This window comes from Callorhinchus milii, unplaced genomic scaffold (assembly GCF_018977255.1).
Source record: "Callorhinchus milii isolate IMCB2004 unplaced genomic scaffold, IMCB_Cmil_1.0 Scaffold1, whole genome shotgun sequence".
Taxonomy (NCBI): domain Eukaryota; kingdom Metazoa; phylum Chordata; class Chondrichthyes; order Chimaeriformes; family Callorhinchidae; genus Callorhinchus; species Callorhinchus milii.
This window is the reverse complement of record NW_024704742.1, coordinates 269,499-289,854: the sequence shown is the minus strand read 5'-3', so window position 1 is coordinate 289,854 and position 20,356 is coordinate 269,499. Positions and strand designations below refer to the sequence as shown.

Sequence of the window (20,356 nt, the reverse complement as noted above, 5' to 3'; positions counted from 1 at the left end):
ATCTGTTATGTGCAGCACTGCTGGACTTACTACACTTCACCACAATCCCACCCGCAGCGTTCAATTAGAGGAACAGGGTTCCAGAGCCTCACTTCAACTGGCAAAATTCAATTAAAAACTAAAATTGATACATTCTTTTTGGTAATAATAAATTATCTATTGTGGCACTGTTCATAGATTAAACGTGTTGAAAAAATAGTGGTAATGAAGCTGATTTCCTCCAAAAGCATGGCTTCAAGAAAACTCAGGTAAAGGGGTTGTCGTAAGTAATACGGCAAGTAAGGTTAATGTCGGGCTCTTAATTGCAAGATATCTAGTTCACTGTAGTCTGTTGACCATTTTGACTATTTACTTGTTGTAAGCAGTTCAATGGGTTCAAATTGCATTGCTTGGCACATGAATGTCCTGGGTGATTGAGGCTAAGACTCATTTATTAAGATGCTGTGATGGGAGGATGGTAGGGTGGGTCTTCTTCTTCATCCAAACCAATCTTATGATCTTGTGATGTTCAGAGAGAAGCAGAGGCTTAAACAGGGGCACATGTGTCTTTATAATGGTAGACACATTTCTATCCCCAGGTAACATGTCACTAACGTAACTAGGCAAAGACACAATGCATCAGGAAGCTGTGGCTACCACTAGAATATTTCACAATTATGTGTCCTCTCATTGCAGAAGATGTGCATAGTGCATCTATTATTAACAGGGCTTTGTAACGGCTTTGAGAGTCAACACTAGTTTGGATTACCTCATGAGTAAGGGAGGCACCTACTAAAAATATTTTAGGCATCGGTGAATTATTTACGTGTTGTAGCACTGACCAGATTCAAACATAACCTATGCCATGGCTTCAGAGTATATTCACCTCTGAGAACCAGCAGAAGAAGTTGGGAACTACGACCTTTTTTCCAACATAATTGAGATCCGGGTGACAGGGTGCTACCCAAAGCCATAAACATAGAAGGATTAATTAATGTATAAAGACTTCAATTTAAAACAACAACAACTTGCATTTATATCACGCCCACCACACAAGGTAGCATCCCAGATGCTTGAATTTACCCTCACACTTATTATACTTAAAAAGAAGAGTTTGACCGTGCCTTCAGCTCCCCTCTCGACTCTCTACCCCCTCCTCGCTCCCTCCCTTCCCTCCCCTCACCCTGACCATTTCCCCCCCTCCTCGCTCCCTCCCTCCCCTCACCCTGACCATTTCCCCCCAATGCTCGGGTCCCGACCCAACTGTCCAGCGCCTTGGGACGTCCTCCCGACGTGAAAGGCGCTCTATAAATGCAATCTTGTTGTTGTTGTTGTCGAGGTCTGTTGTCTGCTAGATAATATGGCCATAAATGGAAGTGTTCAGATACCACGTTTGCCTGCAATATACACAATCACGATATTTTACGGTAAACCCTCATTATTATTTAATCATTTGTGGAGTCCTGTAGCTCAGTGGTTAGAGCACTCGCCTCACAAGCGAAAGTCCCGGGTTCGATTCCCGGCACAGCCAAACCTTGGGCAAGTTTTCTCACTCCACACGCCTAATAATAATCCCTCAAGAAAAAAAACAATAATAGATTGGTCACTTCAATCCATGACTGTTTGTGGGACACTGCTGTGCGCAATTGGCTGCTGCATTTCACCCACAAATATGTAGGCAATTCATTTTACAGCATATTCCGTGAAGCGCTTTGAGACGTTGAGAAGATGTGAAAAGCACTATATCAAATGCAAGGATTATTATTATTTATCAGTGGATCAGAATAGGCTGAGGGGGCTACTCCTGGTCCTATGTTTTTCTGTGGCCGAGTTATGCGAGATCATGAATCAAATGTGGAAATAAGAAATGTGGAACAGACAGGTGCAGATATTTCACAATATCTCACTGTAAGACAGCTGCAAAAGAAGGCTATCCAGAGATTGTTCCCTAACAGATTCACATAGCTTGACAATACATAAATATTTGAGAATATATCTGACTTTTTATAAGATGGGTGAGTGCAGTCTCATTAACAGCGTCATTCCTTTTTTTTCCATTTGTGCTTTACTGTGTTCATTGGGCTGAGTGCATTGCAAACATGTCAATGAATAAGGCCGTCATTTTGAGAGGAAATTAACTCCCAGTCTTTATCGTAGATCACAGCTCACTAGCCTTAGAAATGCTCCTTTGTACAAATCACTCACCAGGAGGCAATTGACTATCAGAAAAGCTGGAGTTTGAAGAATCGCTTATTGAAAACAGTTGCAGCTAAAAATAGTTATAACAATTTTCTACTCTCTACTGACATTGTATTTATTTAAGCAATAGGAACTTGCAAGACCTGATTAAAAAAAGCATTCCTGTCCACCTGTGCAGTCTCAATTAGAAATACTCTTCCTGTACCACAAAGCTTCAAATCCGCTTAACTGTTTAATAAAACATATCCAATTCGCTTCTAAATCTGCTGCCCTCTCTGCTTTGCCCAACAAACTGTTAACCACCGTCTGAGAAGGAAGATTTATTTTGCTCATGCAAATGCGTAGTCAATGGAATACTGGATGTGAAACATATTGCCAATTGGTTCTAAATACAGTAATTGGCTTTTAATTTTTTAATAAATGAATTCCCATCAAGAGGAGTGAACTTCCTGTTACGGCCTGGAGGTAGTTTTTTATCTATTTTATTTGGGATGTCGTTCTGACATGAAGGTTGCTATACAAGTGTAATTTGTTGTTATTGTTGTTTATTTTACAGTTCGAAGATTGGGACCACAGAACAGTGGATTGAGCATGGCAGTAAGAGGGACCTGATTAACGTAGCATTCTTTTCTTGTAAAACAAAACTTTATAGAATTGAATTCATTCCTCATTTGCAGTAATTTGCTATAAACCGCTTCCGGCACAGTGCAGCTTTCGTCATACAGTGTGATGGAGAGTGAGCTTTATACTTTGGTTTGTGGACAGCTTTGGTAATTAATGTTGGGGCATAGTGTTGCGTTTGCCTGGGGGGACAATTTTTGGTTCAACAACAACAACCTCCATTTATAAAGTGCCCCTCACGCAGCATAGCGTCCCAGAGCCAGCCATCGTCTTTGAGAATCCCCAGAGGCAGGAGGTCAGACAGCTGCACAGAGATTTGGAAAAATTGAGCTTTCACAGCTGTGAGTTCAGTGGAGAACCATGGAAATGTTTCACTCTGTTATCTCCTTTTACTGTCTCCTCTCTATCTCTTAGGCAAAGTGTGAGTAATCCAACAGTAATGCAGCGGAGAATGACAGCGATGAGGGAGAAGGGAAGGAGACAGGCCATCCGAGGTCCAGCGTTTATGTTCAACGACAGAGGTACAAGCCTATCTCCGGAGGAGGAACGCTTTCTGGATGCGGCTGAGTACGGGAACATCCCTGTTATCCGGAGGATGCTGGAGGAGACCAAGACTTTAAATGTTAATTGTGTTGATTATATGGGCCAGAATGCCCTTCAGCTGGCAGTTGGGAACGAACACTTGGAAGTCACAGAGCTTCTTCTGAAGAGAGATAACCTGGCTCGAATTGGAGATGCTCTGTTACTAGCCATCAGTAAAGGATACATCCGAATAGTCGAAGCAATTTTGAACCATTCCGCATTTATTCACAGTAAACGTCTGACCCTCAGTCCCTGTGAACAAGAGCTGCAGGATGATGATTTTTACTCCTACGACGAAGATGGCACCAGATTTTCGCCAGACATCACCCCAATCATTTTGGCTTCTCACTGCCAGAAATACGAAGTGGTGCACATGCTGCTGATGAAAGGAGCGCGGATTGAAAGACCTCACGACTATTTCTGCAAATGCAATGAATGTGTGGAGAAACAAAAGAACGATTCTTTTAGCCATTCCAGATCCAGGATCAATGCTTATAAAGGATTAGCGAGCCCTGCTTACTTATCTTTGTCCAGTGAGGATCCAGTACATACTGCACTGGAACTCAGTAATGAACTGGCCAAGTTGGCAAATATTGAAAAAGAATTCAAGGTAAGTTTTACGACTTCTTAAATATCCATCGAAATGGACATGTTTTGCTTTAACTTTAGCAAAGTTGGAAACTTTATAATAATAATAATAATCCTTGCAACAACAACTAATACAACAACAACAAAATTACATTTGTAAAGCACCTTTCACATCAGGTGAATGTTCTAAGGAGCTGGAGTGTTAGTGTTTCGGACCCGAGCTGGGGGTTGGGATTGGGGAGGGTGGAGGGCAGTGGGGAAGGAGGATGATTGAAAGCATGGTCGAAGAGGAGGGTCTTGAGATGGGTCTTGAAGGAGGCGGAGGAGGGGGCGAGGCGGGGGGACTGAGGGATGGAGTTCCAAAGGGTGGGGGCAGAGTGGCTGAAGGCATGCTCGCCAATGGTGGGGTGGGCAAGCCGGGGGACGTGAAGCAGGCAGGAGCCTGCTGAGCGGAGGGAGCGAGCAGGTTGATAGGGGGTTAGGAGGTCACAGAGGTAGAGGGGAGCAAGACCATGGAGGGCTTTGAAGGTGAAGACCAGGAGCTTAAACTGTACCCCCTGGGTGATGGGAAGCCAATGGAGTCGGGCAAGGGTGGGGGTGATAGGGTCACAGACCCTGGTGTGGAAGAGGACACGGGCTGCAGACTTAGTTCTGGATGATCTGCAGTGTGTGGAGGGAGGAGTTGGGGAGCTGACAAGCAGGGAGTTCGCATAGTCGAGCCTCGATGTTATGAATGCGCGGAGGACCATTTTATGGAGAAGCAAAATTGGGAATATAAATAACAACTAGGATCAGGAATGTCAGAAGGGATTTAACAAGCAAGTTTCGACTCCAGTGCAAGAGGTTGAGTCTTCCTAGAAATATTGAGACATAGACTGTTTACCATTTATATAGATGGATAACCAAAATTGATTATTATAATGGCTGAAAGCAGTTGATTTGGTATTAGGCATTTTGCTAGGGTTTCAGAATTAATAACCAAAGCTAGAAATTAGTTGAGCAAGAAATGTTAAAACCTCTAGTCCACTAGGAGGGAGATTTAGTGCAAGGTTAGATAGTTCTGAACAAGAATCTATATTGATGAAGTACTCCATATTTGAACAACCATAAGGAACACCTTAAAAGATAGTTCATAAGTCGTAATGGGATTGGATATCAACCTTTGCCAAGCAGAATGTCCATTCACTGACTGAAATCCTGGAACTGATGAAAAATATATCAACAAAGTTCTTTGGTCAGAAGAAAAAACTTGGCATAATGGAAGGAGAATAGCGTAAGGGGGCTATGGGATTGTAACAAATTGTTGTTTAATATGTTAGCATTAAGTAGCTACCCATTGCCTTTGGTCTATTTGGGGCAGATATTTGTGGCTCATAGGAACATATGAAAATATGTAGGACATTCAGCCCCTCAAGCCTGTTACACCATTCTATTAGATCATGGCTGATCTATACCTCAACTCCAAATTCAGATCCATAAGGATAATTGCAGAAATGTTTAGTTAATGATAATGCCTCTTTAGTGATTCAACACACTGTTTGTTTGCTTAATTACCTCGTATTGCAGGATGACATGTTCATCCAGCAATAGAGCAGGATGTAGATCGATCCAGAAGCCAGACTACCTGTAAAATGAAGGCAAAGAGACAGATGAATGAGACAATTTTTGAAAGCAGATCAGGCGAACATGCCTCTGGTGTTGCTAACATCCAATTGCAAAGTGCCATCAGGACTCACTGAGGAAGGAGATGTGTTGTTTCAGTGTCACAATGCAAACCTGAAGAAAATATTAAAGGTTCTATGTAGGCTGCACCACCTCAAAATGGATGTGTTGTTCAGTCACATATAATTAAAATTTGTGGATCAGAAAATGCATCCACAGTTCAGTTTGTGATTCAAAATATGACACGGGATTTGTAGAGACTGAACTGTAGTTACCTTTTACCTTTTTTGAGGAGTTGCACCTCAGGGTAATAGAGTTTACAATACTGCACGGGTTGGAAAAGCTCTTTTCATCTTTCTTCAATTCCCAATTGAAATGGTAATGAATCTCATACACAATGGAATAGCAGATATATTATCCAGAGCACTAATTCTTGCAGTACAGTAGTATCCTTTGGTCTGAGCAGAGTCGTCCTTGCCAGTGTATATGCTTGCAAAATAAACCAGCCCTGTTTCTGAAAGCTTTGTTCTCAGGCATATCTAGCCTCGCAAGACTTTGTTTATTTACATGTGGGATTTTACAATGGTTCTTCACAGAATATTCTGCACTCATAGAATGAATCGGACAAAGGTTCAGCCATTTGATTGTGAGATGGACCTTACCATGAAAGATACAAACACATTGCCAGAAATTGCACATCCTACTTCACATTCTGCAACATACATTCTCAAATCAATAGGAAATCAATAAAATGAACATATCTACAGTAAATCTCACTTAAGTTTTATCTTTATAAATTGTATAATCACCTAAGTTGTACATTTACCTGAGTCGAATTCAGTTTCCTATCAAAACCCACATAAATTTCTTTGCACTAGTTGTATTTTATAAATTGGATAAACCACTAAATCGTAATGGTTTCTCGGGCCCAAATACATCCTAAATCTTATGCAAATCATCTATGCCAGTGGAATAGAATTTGTGGAGTCCTGCAGCTCAGTGGTTAGAGCACTCGCTTTGCAAGCGAGAGACCTGAGTTCAATTCCAGGCAGAGGGCGAAACCTTGGGCAAGTTTCCTTACTCCACACAGAGCCTAATAATAATCCCTCCAAAAAAACCAAAAAACAATAATAAAAAAAAATTGGTCATTTTCAATCTACGACTGTTTGTGGGACATTGCTGTGCGCAATTGGCTGCCGCGTTCGCCCACAAATATACAGTCAATTCACTTTACAGTGTGTTCTGTGAAGCGCTTTGGGACGTCCTTCCGACGTGAAAAGCGCTATATCAAATGCAAGGATTATTATTATTATTATTATTATCTCCTAACTCATAACACCATAACCGCACTTACTGATTACATTGAATTGAGGTAAATGAAGTCTTGACCCATCGTTAAATGTGCACTTAATGCACAGTATAGATTATTGATTAAGTTTGCCTGTAACTCATACTTTGCGTTAGTCATATTAAATGTTAAGGTCCCGACTGATACAACATATGTGGGTTTTACTGCACTTCTACAGTGGACTCTGGTGGCCTGGTGAATAATATGAATACTTTGTAATTGGATGTTAGCAACACCAGAGGCATGTTAGCCTGATCTGCTTTCTGAGTTTCTCATGGCTGCCCCAAATTAAAGTAATAACAACAATAATGCCCTGTATGTCGTGGTGAAGTTCACTATGAAACACATTATCATTTCAGACTGTGATCTATCACACTTTCCGTTGACCATTTAATGATGGACCAAATTGCCCTGGCTGCTGATTGAACATTACACGTCTTTTTAATTAACAGCTATTGAGTAGAATATTTTTTCAGGAGAGTTGGGTTCTGGTGAGGTTGAAGCATCAATATGGAAACCTTTACAGTAATTCTATGAGAGGATGCTTCCTGAGCCAAAAAGTAAAGGGGGGATTATTAACCCTATAAACCCAAGCGCTCAGAGATGCTTCCCCGCATGAATGGCAAGTTACTGTTGTTGTAGATGAACAAGAGGGAATAACCCAAACAACCTTCTCTGCTGAGTTTCAACAAGCACTGATAAAAGCAAAATACGCTGTCAAAGCTTTATCACACAATTGCCGGGGATCTTTTTAATTACTTCTAATCGTGAGTTTCACGCAGGTTCCAAATGTTAGGGTATTGAGGAACTGTCAGCTTGCAGGCTGCTTGCAAGGTGTGATAGGTGCAGTAACAGACCAATTAATCTCAGACGCCAGGCAGTAGATTCAGACTAGCTGGTGGTTTGAGATCAGCAGGTGCTCCTCGTAATATCTGAGGAAAGAGCGGTTATCATGGCAGAGATGTCAATGACCTGTCTTTTCGTCATCCCTCAGCTGCTAAAGAAGATTATGCTTAATGTCCAAGAAGGAAAATAATGGGTAAAGCATAAAATTATTTCAATCTATATTTAGCTAGGGCAGTTCCTGGCACTTGCATTGGCAATGTTATTGGCTTTAAATGTCTCTTTAATATTTTTTAATAAGATTAGCTCTAGGCATGTAATAGTAAGCTAAATTGCTTTTAATTAAGTAATTTTAGATCTGAATACAGAAGGACATTCGGCCAACAAATTCCAAGACTGAATGATAATAAAAATATAATCCTTGCATTTGGTATAGTGCCTTTCACGTGGGAAGATGTCCAAAGCATTTCACAGGATTTATGGTGAAGTGGAGCGACTGTTTACTTGTAGGCGAATGGAGGAGCCCAATTACACAAAGCAATGTCCCACAAACCGCCATGAAATGAATAATTAACTTCTATTATGGGATTGTTGGCCAGGACACCGGCAGATATTCCCTTTTCTTTTCAAATAGCGCCAAGGGATTTTAAAGCACCCCCAGCATTGACAGCATTGCATTGGAGTCTCAGCTTAGACTGTGTGAGTCCAAGTCCCGATGTAAGGATTGAACCCACTACCGTCTGACCCAGAGGCTAGAGTCCTGCCACTGAGCCAGGTTGACACACACTAAAACTCACAACCTATATTTCCTGCTCCTGTGGATCATGCATGTGGATGGAATTATTTGTGCATTTTTTAAAAAAGATTTGTTATACAATGATTCATATTTAGGCTTGGAGAAATGTATGGATCTATTGAAAATGTGGAACTGTATTTTTTATGAATATATTTTGTGCACAAGTTATTCTTTTTTGTAATGCTATTTATTCACATTCAGGGTGTTACAGGTTTGCACTTTTCTTTTGCAGTCGAGTCATAATGCATGTTCTTTCACACGTTCCTAACAGGAAGTGGAGATTGTTGAATTACATGATATATAGGGATGACAAATTACAAAGATATCAAAATGTTAACTCTAACTGCACCTATTCAATGTCATGACGCTACGGTTAGGATGTTAAAGCCTTTTCGTTATCTTTTTTTCTAGCTAAAAAACAAGAAAGTTGAAATGGTAAAAGGTCCACACATCGTGACATCTTCGGTGAGCGTTAATGTCTTTTATCAGTTATTTTATATTTTCTCCTCTTCCCCTCTTTTAGGTCACCCAAATGCCACATACTAAATCCCAGGTGAGAGAGCAGGAGGCAACCTACTTCAAGCCTCTGAAAACATTACTGTGATTGACTAGAGCAAGGGTGACCCACAGTGGCACTCCCTCAGGTCATGTGGGGAAGGATATTGACTGAGCTCAGTTCCTTCCCAAGGTCGGATGAGTGAGTGACATCTTACCATGCAACGGCTGACCTTTTATTGTGCGAGATTTGCCGTTCTGAGTACCTCTAGATTGTTCATAAAATACAAATAATCTCCCAAAAGACTGAGTAGGTGAAGGCTGTCCCTCATGTAAAACTGAACGAGTTTTATTGGATCTCAGCTCTAGGTTTGCGTCAGCAGCTTTGGGATAAGGAGGGGGAATTAAGCACAGTACCCGCTCTTGTTCACAATCCAGTCACCTCTCCTGATATACACATCTACTCGGAACTACTTGATAGCTAATATTCAGAAAATGTTGAAATGCCAAGAATACCTAACTGCAAAGAATAAGATCTGCAACATCCCAGTAGGCATCACACAGTGCTATCTCCTCTTATTGCTATCTCCTCTTATTGGCTTTGGTTGCAATGCTTGAGTTACCATTGTTAATGAAAGGTGCCTTTACTGTACACCATTACAATACAGATGGAACAACAACTGATTGACAGAAACTGGTGGTAATTGTCACAATGTTGACAGTTGGAGTCGGGACAGTCAATAATTATCAACTGGTCTGCAGGACTGGCCTGAAACCATTGCAGACCACTGTTGGAGTTAGTAGGTGTGAAATGTCAGGATACAGATTTTTGTTGTGTCCAGTTGGTATCCTGGGAATCAGCACTCAGATATAACTCCAACGCTAGCTGCTGGATGCTTTGGGTCCAACCGTTGTGCTGTAGCTGGAGAAGCCTGAGGATAATTATAGACTGACCTTGACCACAAGTTTCAATAATGTAATTAGCACTGTTCACATCAAACATGAAAATGTTCACATCACACCTCACAATTTTCCCCCTGTTGTTGGGTCATCAAGTGGATTCAGTTTGAAGGCGTGCTGAGTTTTACACATCACGTTTCCGGATCTTGCAAACCAACCTTTGTGCAATTCTAAATGTCTTCTTGCCATTTAATTCAGTTTTGCTGCAGAGTGTAAACATACATTTAATGTTTCTTACCTAATGATATTTGATAGTGTGAAAAGTAAGCTGTTATAAATAATAAGTGATATTATAAATTTAGAAAAAGCTACGTCTTTTCGCAAAATACTGTAACTTCATAAGTAAAACTCAGTTCTAAGTACACAGAAAAAGCAATGTGAATACCACCTCATCCCACACAAAGCAGATTTAGCAACATTATTTACACTATTAGAAATGGTGTATTAATAGGCTGGCCCCACAGAATACTGGGTGTGATTTCATGCCTGCATTGGAGTTCAAAGCACAATGAATTGCCCAACTCAGTGGAACGCGAATTGGCTGCCGGGTTTGCCCACAAAACACACAGTCACTCCACTTTATTGTATATTCTTTGAAGCGCTTTTGGACGTCCTCCCGACGTGAAAAGATCTTAACGTTACATTAGAAGGATGTGCCAAGTAATAGCAAGTCCCTTTCCTGAAAGACACACAGAGAACATCTGAGCATGAAACAATTGAGGAAACTTACACAAAATGAGTCTGAATCTCATTGCAAGGCGGCATTCACTGATGCCTGGGAAAGGCCACCTTCCTACTCACTCCATCCTCAGTCACTTCGAATTGGGACTCCGTTTGTGGCATACAGGCATCAAAAGCGGAGAAAAAATGTTAAAAAGGAGAGGGAAGGTATCCTGATTTTCTTTTATTAATTGTTTTTCAGTTTTTACAGGCATGGGCTTTGGAAAACCAGTTGTTTCAGGACTGTCTTTACTTGTTTTTTGTCTGTTTTAGAATGACTACCGCAAATTATCTATGCAATGTAAAGACTTTGTTGTTGGCGTTCTCGACCTGTGCCGGGACACGGAGGAAGTGGAAGCTATTCTGAACGGTGATGTGGAAGCTGAGCAAGAAGATGGACAGCATTGTCACAGAGCAGGTTTAACCCGGGTCAAACTGGCCATTAAGTATGAAGTCAAAAAGGTACGTTAACTTTCAGTGCCTGGGGCCTTCTAACAGCCAAGCTTGCGACACACTGTTTGCTGTCAAGTACTGTCATGGTTTGCTCTCTAGGCTTTTTTCCACACTTTAGTCATGTTTGGGGAATCACAAGTTAGGTGATATTTAAGTGCTGTGAGACACAAGGCGGAGCTAAGGTCACAGTATTGGGGGGTGGGGGTCGACTTGACCAGCGGCCAAATCAGCCAAATATGGCCAATCGTGGCTCGATCATGTTTAGTTGTTTATTTCCAGTGTATAAGCAGTGCCCTCTGTGAGCAGCTCTGCTCGTCTGCCATTCTCGGGACGGGAGACCTAATGCTTCACAGCTACGCACAGCACAGCCACAATGACGTCCCCTCAATGCCACCGACGTTCATGTCAGACCCAAAACGACAACGTAATCACGATCAGGAGTTTAAAAGTGAGAAATTATTTGCAGTCAGTTTTTGTCGTCTGACATACAACATTGGCCGACCTTAATGTAATAGGGGGGGGAGGTCAAACCCCCCCCTAACCCCCCACTGGCTCTGTCACTGCTAAGCCATCTTGACAACGTGACAAAGCACGATTTCAAATGCAAGGATTATTATTATTATAACATCATCATTGTATTTAAGAATAGGGCCATCACAAACAAGCCAGTCATATCTTAAGCCCATGTACGTACATTCCAGCAGGGATCACTGAAGAGCTTAGTTTCTTTGCCTCGGGACACAGGCCATTTGCAAAGACATTTACTTCTCTGGTTTTGGCTGTGATCAGCTAACTCAATGGGATGAACCTAAGGCATTCCTGTTCGATGGTTCAGCACTACACCGTGCAGTGTATTTACCCACTGAGCCAGTGCTGAATTAGTCCACTGAAAGTTTTCTTTGAATGAGATGACCTAATACAACCCCGTTCTGTTTGTTCCACATAGTTTGTTGCCCATCCAAATTGCCAACAGCAGCTACTCACAATCTGGTATGAAAACCTCTCAGGATTACGGGAGCAGCCGATCGCTATGAAATGCCTAGTTGTGCTTGTTGTTGCCATTGGAATCCCATTCTTCGCGATTGGTTACTGGATTGCGCCTTGCAGCAAGGTACGCAGTATTGATTTTCAAACAGAGAGCAGGAACAGTGTGAGGTTATATATGTATATATATATATATATATATATACAGCTCTGGCTTCTTCAGAAGGGTGTTGCTGAACTTGTCAACCAGCCTGAAAAAGAAATGTTATAGAAATGCTTAATGAAAAGAGAAAGTAAACGTAGAACAGTACTATCAGATGTGCACTGGCAGCAGGACAAAGGGCACATGTTAGTGGTTGTGTTAAGAGAGAGACCCAAGTATTTCTTTACCCAGAGAGCAATCGAGATGTCAGCTTTGCTTAGTTGGTAGTATTCTCACTGCACCTCTGGCTCAGACATTGTGAGGTTTAAACCCTCGTCTGGGACTTGAGTTCATAGTTCAGGTTGACACTCCTGGGGGAGCACTGTATTGGCGGAGGTGTTATCCTTCTGATTAGCTATTAAACCGAGGTGCTGTCTGCCTGTCCAGGTGGAAGTTAAACATCAATATTTGCATAACAATATTTGAAATTTGTCGATCACTTCATAGATGTTTGTGGGGCCTTAATATGTGCAAAATTGCTGCCACCTTTATCCACAAATAGGTAGGCATTATAGCAATTACACGTGAAGCACTCAGATGTTTCATTGTTATAAGTCGTATATCAAATGCGTGGATTATTTTTATATCCCTATTAAAATGTGCAACAGGTTACCAGGAGGTGACAGAGGCCAGGACACTAGTCTCACTTAAGAAACAGTTTGGTGCTATGACTGAAAATTGTTATGGTTGATCATGTGAAAGGATGAACTGGAATAAGCCAAAGTGACTGTTTCATCCAAACCTCTCTTGTGATTTGTAGTATTTCAAAATAGTCCTAAAGTGAGAGTGAGAGTTAGACTTCAGAGAAAGATGTTAACATCTCTTATGATGATGAGCGGGAATCTTGTTGCATTGACTTGGATACATGCCCAGCAGTGTGCTCAACAGTCAGGTTGATTAGATGTTGTTGCTCCAGGAAACAGTGACAGCTACATCAAGTTTATTTTGCTGATCATGGATTCCAAAAAAAAAGACTTGAGAAGCAACGTGGGGCTTTTCACATGGCACAAGGAGTGCTAAAAGGTCGCCTTGTTTATCTGACACCACTGTGGTATTTTAATATTGGAAACTGATGCACATTTATGAGAAAAAGTAATTTAATTTAAAAAATGTAATATCGTGCTTCAGTTATTGAAAACGGTGCACAATTAATGTATCGAATGAAAGCTGTTGATATTCCGCGAGACAAATCAAAAGTGAGAGAGTGGGTTGAACTACAGCTGTTATAGTCAAGGAACCGACATGATGAAGTGAGTCACTCACGAACACGCTCATGAACTGACAGTATGGAGTGCAAAAGAACAATATTATCATGTGAGAAGACCAATCTTGTAATGTTGAGCATTGGGTGAGAGAGATGGAGGCACAAACAGATACAGACAAGGCAGAGCGCAAGCTTTCAGAAAAAAATGCATTATCTCTACACAGCAGTAACATGGTACATAATTAGGCTTTGGGCTTATACTTCACATCAGCCTGTGTGCCATGTCACGCCTTGATTATCGATTGACAGTTCATATCTCAGGAAGAGGAATTTACCTTTGGATGATTAAACCATTTTACAACTCAATAACATTCCAGTTTAAGCAATTAGTCTACGTGGTACATTTCTTCACTGGGAACATAGATTGAACTGACTTTACCAAACAAGATTTTGTATCGGTGCCAAGCCAATCATGTTAATGGTGGGAGGGGGATAAGGAAACATTCTAGAAATGTGAAGAGTCCATTTGATTCTCTTTATAAAACCCTGAGGAATTCCACCAAAATACTTTAGCATTTGATTGGCAAGATGGGGGGAGGGGGGTTCAAATTGATTGAGTGATTCAGATTCTGAAGCTTCTTTATTTATATTGATCAAACCCGGCAGATCTCTGTTTGCCAAATTCAACACTATTTCTCATTCAGACTTCATGATGCTACTGACTAATCTTTGCGATGGATACAATCCAGTCTAGATCATTATGCAAGGATTATTATTATTATTATTGTTGTCGTTGTTATTATTATCAATGATGTGCTGATTTATTAATTTTCCTGCTTAAAATAATAGTGCAAAAATTCAATTTTTATTTTGTCAAATGACTGCATCATAGTATTTGTGCCTGACTTTAGTAACCACACCATACTATTGACATTACTGGTAACATTAGCGGAGTTCCTTATTTGACATTGCCACAATCTATTACCACTTTTCCAGCTAATAGTTTGCATCCTTTTCAGCTCCAATTATTTTGAGTCCGAGATTTGTCAATTTTAAGCCTTATATCAGGCTCTACGTTTATTTTTCTTAGATATTTTGCTGACAAAATACACAGTCAATTCATTTTACAGTATAGTCTGTAAAGCGCTTTGAGACGTCTCAAAGACGTGATAAGGCTATATATCAAATGCAAGGATTATTATTATATTATGTTTATTTCCCAGCCTTCATATTCTGAGGAGGGCCGAAATCTGACCGCTTCTCAGCTAAACATTCTCTTTTCATTGATCAAAGAAATGCTATAACCGAGCACAGTGTAGGTCTAACAAAATAAAAATTGCCCACCAATAAGGATGAAACAAACCAGGTTGGTGGGAGGATGGTACGGTAGGTGTTTTGGAAGAAGGAGATCAAATGAACCAAAGGGTCTTCTTCATCTGAACCTCATTTGTGATCTTGTGAAAAGGAGAAATAAGGAAGCATCAAAAAGGAGCGATGCATATTCATGGTTCAAACCAATTCTAAATGCAGCAAACACTTAGGCACTTGGCTGCTTAAACCCAGTTAATTAAATTATATTTATACAGCAATATTCCGGTTGTTACTTACTATTATAAGACCAATTATGTTGCAACGGGATATTGCTGTGCACAAATTGGCTGCCGCATTTGCCTACAAGATTATTAGACTTTACAGCGAATCCTCTGAAGTGCTTTATAAACGTTTTTCTCAACATGAAAGGTGCTGTATCAAATTCAAGGATTTATTTATGTATGTATTTGTTTGTTGATTTATTTAAAAAATACTTCGATATTATGTTTAAAAAAATGTTACCTAATATAGCTTTAACTATGGAGAGGTAACCCCTGAATCAAATAGGAATAAAAAACAGTCTGATGTAAAATATGGTACAGATTCATTAAATAATATCATATCATTGGATTGAGTTTAACATCATTAAACTCAATCCACTGTTTGTGGGACGCTGCTGTGCACAATTGATTGCCATGTTTCACCGACAAAATATACAGTCAATTCACTTTACAGTATATTCTGTGAAGAGCTTTGAGATGATTCAAGGATGTAATAAGGTGCTATTTCAAATGCAAGTATTATTATTATTGTTCTTATTCTTATTACCAGCAGCAGGTACAAAATACACTTGATAAGAACAGGGAATGGTTTTCATGACAACCTCTACAGTAGCTGAAAAGTATTCATATTGCTGGAAAAGAACACTCCTCTCAGTACTGCTTCTTTATCTCTCTCTCTGAGAACTGCTTCATTCACATTCAAGACGTTGACACTCTCACTGCACTCAACAGAAGCATCTCAGTTAACCTTGAATTGCACACAAAAGCTCAAATCACAATCACTTCAACATTGTCTGCAACAGGTTCATTCCAATCTGCGTCTGATAAATTTACATCAAGATCTCATTCTTTTGAGCTGATTATTATTGTTTTAAAAAAATTTGTAACAAAATGGATCTCTTTAAAGGGCAAGTGTTCAAGTTCTGGATTTATTTTAATATGTAGAATTTTTTTTTAAAAGAAAGACGCCACAGTAAACAACCAAAAATAAATTAGATTAGTGAATCTTCCCTTATCAGAGTTCTTCTTGAAGAGACTGACATGAGTGTTGTGAAAATGCTAAGAATATCTATCAGAACAGAACTTGTTTATAGGAACTGGGTCTTTCTGTAAACCTGTATAGCGACAATGACTGGCATTACTTAATCAGGGCAACGGTTTGCTTTGCATTTTATGCTGCGCAGAATTAATGGCTTGAACTTATAGAGCTAATAAGACCATTCTTCATGGAGAAAATAGATTAAATCAACTACAGTACTATCAATTTGAGATTCCTGAGCTATCTCACAAGAGCTGCAATAGGAGTTTTGCAAATTAATGATGATAAACCATGCTTCTCAGATTGTACTGTTAATCCTTTCTGCCTCTTTCTATAATGTTTTCCTCACAGATCATTTGTAAAATGGAATAAACTGTAAAAGAATACATTACACAGAATCTCAGTAAAAATCAGAGACAATGGGCTAAATAGCTTTTTTTAAACAGGACCAGCCATTCAATACAACTCACAATAATAATAATAATAATCCTTGAATTCAAGAAGTCAAGCGCTTCACGGATTATACTGTAAAGTGAATTGACTGTATATTTTGTGGGCAAAACAGTTAACATCATTCAATGAAAATGTTTGATTCAGTTGAACTTTGCAGGCATTGCTGAAGTTTTTGCACTGCTTTAATGTCCAATCTGACTCAGGGTTTACAGAAAGCAAAAAAAGCAGTAAGTTATTGTTATTATTGTTATAATAAGTTGGTCTGCCCTCCAACTGAGTTGGACTTCAAACTCCTCTCAACACAAGCTGCAGACCATCTGCATCTTATGTCCTCTCCTTTACCAAACTCCGTGAGCCTATCATGCCTCATCCTCGCTCAGCTCCACTCAGCTCCTCATTGCCCTGCGGATTGAATTAAAGTTCCTTGTCCTCATGTTTACACCCTCGCCCACCTTATCTCTGCTACCTCCTACACCTCGGCCACTCCCTCTGCCCAGCGAATACTGGCCTGCTTCATGTCTCCCGCCCAACCTGCTCCACACTCCATGGGCAAACTTTAAACTATTCTGCCCCCGCTCTCTGAAACTCCATCCTGTAGTCTCTCCCCTTCCCCCCCCACCCCCATCTTTAAAGTCTGCCTTAAGACTTTCTTTTCAACTGCATTTTTGGTCACCTTTCCCTTTCCTCCTTCCTCACCTCCTCCCACCCCAGCTCGAGCTCCCAGTTGGTTCTGTGAAGCGCTTTGAGATGTCCTCCTGACTTGTGTGACGCTGTATAAATGGAAAACTGATGTTATTTGAAAGCATTTTTTCAACCTCGATATTTCAACTTGCTTCTTGCCGTAAGATGGATAAAACCGACTCTCAGATAGTCTAAAACTCATGTTGCTCCTTTGATGATTATCTTAAATTAATGCCCGCTAGTCATTGACTCACCAACCGGTGGAAATAATTTCTCCCTATCAACTCTATCAAAATGCCTTATAATTGTAAAGCTGTCTGTCAGGTCTTCTCTCTGTTCCAAGAAATGTAGGCCAATTGCTGCTATCTCTGCTCACAGGTCAAAGTACATCCCTGGTATCATCCCAAGTTACTGGCCACCTTCTCTGCTGGGGAAAAGTACATGGTATGTGATGGACCTAAAATGAAAAAAAAGTGCAGAAAATAAAACAATTATATGCTAAAACTAGACTATTTGCTTCTAAAATGAACATAAATTTCAATCCACGATTGTTTGTGGGATGTTGCGATTCACAACTGGCTGCCGGGTTTCGCCTCCAAAATACACAGTTAATCCACTTTAAAATATATTCTTGAAGCTTTTGAGTCATCTTAATGACGTGATAACGCGCTATATTGTTATTATATCAAATGCAAGGATTACGATTATAAATTTAGAGCTGAACCAGTGCAGTGTTGATCTGAAATAAATACTATACAGATGCAATGTTAAGGCAAGTCTGACAATAAGTAAGGATTCTTTAAAAAGCATAAACTAGATTCAAAGAAAAAAGTTTTCAAGGCAGGAAAATTGCCGAAGGTTTGGATTTATAGATTTATTTCATTCTGAACCTGGTGTTCAATCCAGGAATTCAAAAGCTCATCCCTGCTGAGGTATTCAACAAATCTGGCAGAGCCACTCGCAGCTCACAGAGGATAATAAGGGAGAGTTTGTAGCGTTACCCTGACTGACACTTCACGAATGAAGGAGGAAAAAAAATGGAATCTCTCTTCCACATTTTGTTCGTTCCCACTGCACTGGCTGTAACAACCGTGAAAAATACCCTGGGAGTTTTACGGATCACGTGGATGACTGTAAAGTTTCAAATAAGTGTTGCTATCCCTGATGAAACAATCATGTATTCAAACACTATCAGTGAAATCTGCTGCAATTCCTATACTCCCCAGGTAATTGTTATGCCATTGATATTCTCTGTGTAATCCTTGTGTAATTCATATTCCTCCAGTATAATTTTCATGCTATTAATACTCTCCTTGTCCAATTCTATTCATCTCATAATTGGTGCTTCTCGTACGTCTAGCCTGTTTCTTGTCTTTTTAAATAATCCTTGAATTTGATATAGAGCTTTATCACGTCAACATATCTTAAAGTGCTTCAGCCTTACCGTAAAGAGTAATGACTGTAGGTGAATGCAACCGCCAATTTACACATATTCTGGGTTTTATAAATAGGAGTGTAGAATATAAAAGCAAAGAGGTAATGCTTGACTTGTATAAATTGTTTGTTAAACCTCAGAATATTTTGTCCAGTAATGGTCACCCCACTTTAGGAAAAATGTCAAGGAGATTTGCTCGGATGACAGCAGGAATGAGTGGTTTGGCCTGAGTGGAAACTGGAGGAACAGAATAAAGAAGTTTGAGGGGTGACCCGGTAAAGGCATTAAAATGGTGAAGTTTTGATCGTCAATAGGGAAAAAATATTTCCACTTGTCCATAAGTCACCAAATAGAGGACATTCATTTAAATTAACAAATAAGCAAATGGGGAGATTCCGAGACATTTCTAGGAAAGGAATCAACTACAGAGGTTTTGGAAAAGGGTAAGTAAATGGAACTGAAAGGCGCTATATCAAATGCAAACATTATTATACTATTATATAACTTTAATATCCGCCTGAACAGACGTACGGACCTCAGGTTAACATCTTATCCAAAGGACAGCACCTCCAAGAATACAATACACCCCCAGCACTGTATTAGAGTATCAGCCTAGACTTTGAGTTCAAAGTCCCGATGTGGGACTTTGCAGAGATGAGAGTGCTGCTAACTGAGCTGACACACTTCTGGTTCACAAAACAAATGAGCAGGAAATGCTGGAGATGCTTCTTGTCAAAGGATTGATGGGCAAAGCGGAACAGACTACCAGCACAGGCAATGGAATAAGAAATTACAAATAATTTCAAAAATAAACTGGACTAGGTCCTGTCAACCAAGAGAAGTCAGGGTTTTTAGATTTAGATATAGAGTGAATCTAGTGGAATATTGAATGGGATGGATTTATGGTGTACTTGCTTGAATTCTTCTTCTAGGGTTAATCATAATTACTTGAAACCTATTTCATATTTGAAGGGATTTTGATGATGAACCAACCCCTTACAAATATTGTGAACCATGGAACCTAAAGAAAACACAAGATTGTAAGAGAGGTCCTACGTGGCCCACTTGATCTCATCCTTCCACAATATCATTAGTGCTGTCTTCCCATTAGAGCACTGAACAGCTTCTTAAATGAATCAGTGACATGAAAACAATCCTCCTTTCTGCTAACATGTTGCATCTCTCGATTACTTTCTGTGTAAACAGGTTACTTTCTTGTTTGTTTGTAAACGTGTTCTGTTACCCTGCTGCTTTGTTGCATCTGGATGTGCTGTTTTGGGGTTACTTTCTCTATCACACCCCGCAGGATGCAATATTTATCCAGCAAGTGAAGTTGACATTTTAACACCCTTGTGATTTTGTTGCATTCAGTGAAGTGAGCAGTTTCAGAAAAAAATTATACCCAATGGGACTTAAGATGTGTTTTCCATTGAGCAAACCAAAGTGAGTGAAATAACAGGCTATATGACAGTCAGGCATGAAACAAAGAAATAAAATATATTACCAGGAAAATCTGAGAT

The 20,356-nt window shown here is 40.0% G+C and overlaps 1 protein-coding gene across 1 annotated transcript in view; it reads left to right on the top strand.

Annotated features, from left to right (window-relative positions):
• Positions 1–20,356, top strand: part of LOC103188317 (short transient receptor potential channel 3) — a 42,396-nt gene that overhangs the window by 7,077 nt on the left and 14,963 nt on the right. Inside the window, exons 2-5 of the mRNA XM_007908270.2 lie at positions 3,214–3,991; positions 9,030–9,083; positions 11,067–11,255; positions 12,193–12,357. Coding sequence (XP_007906461.1) covers positions 3,214–3,991; positions 9,030–9,083; positions 11,067–11,255; positions 12,193–12,357 — 1,186 coding nt within the window. The remainder of the gene's footprint in view (positions 1–3,213; positions 3,992–9,029; positions 9,084–11,066; positions 11,256–12,192; positions 12,358–20,356) is intronic.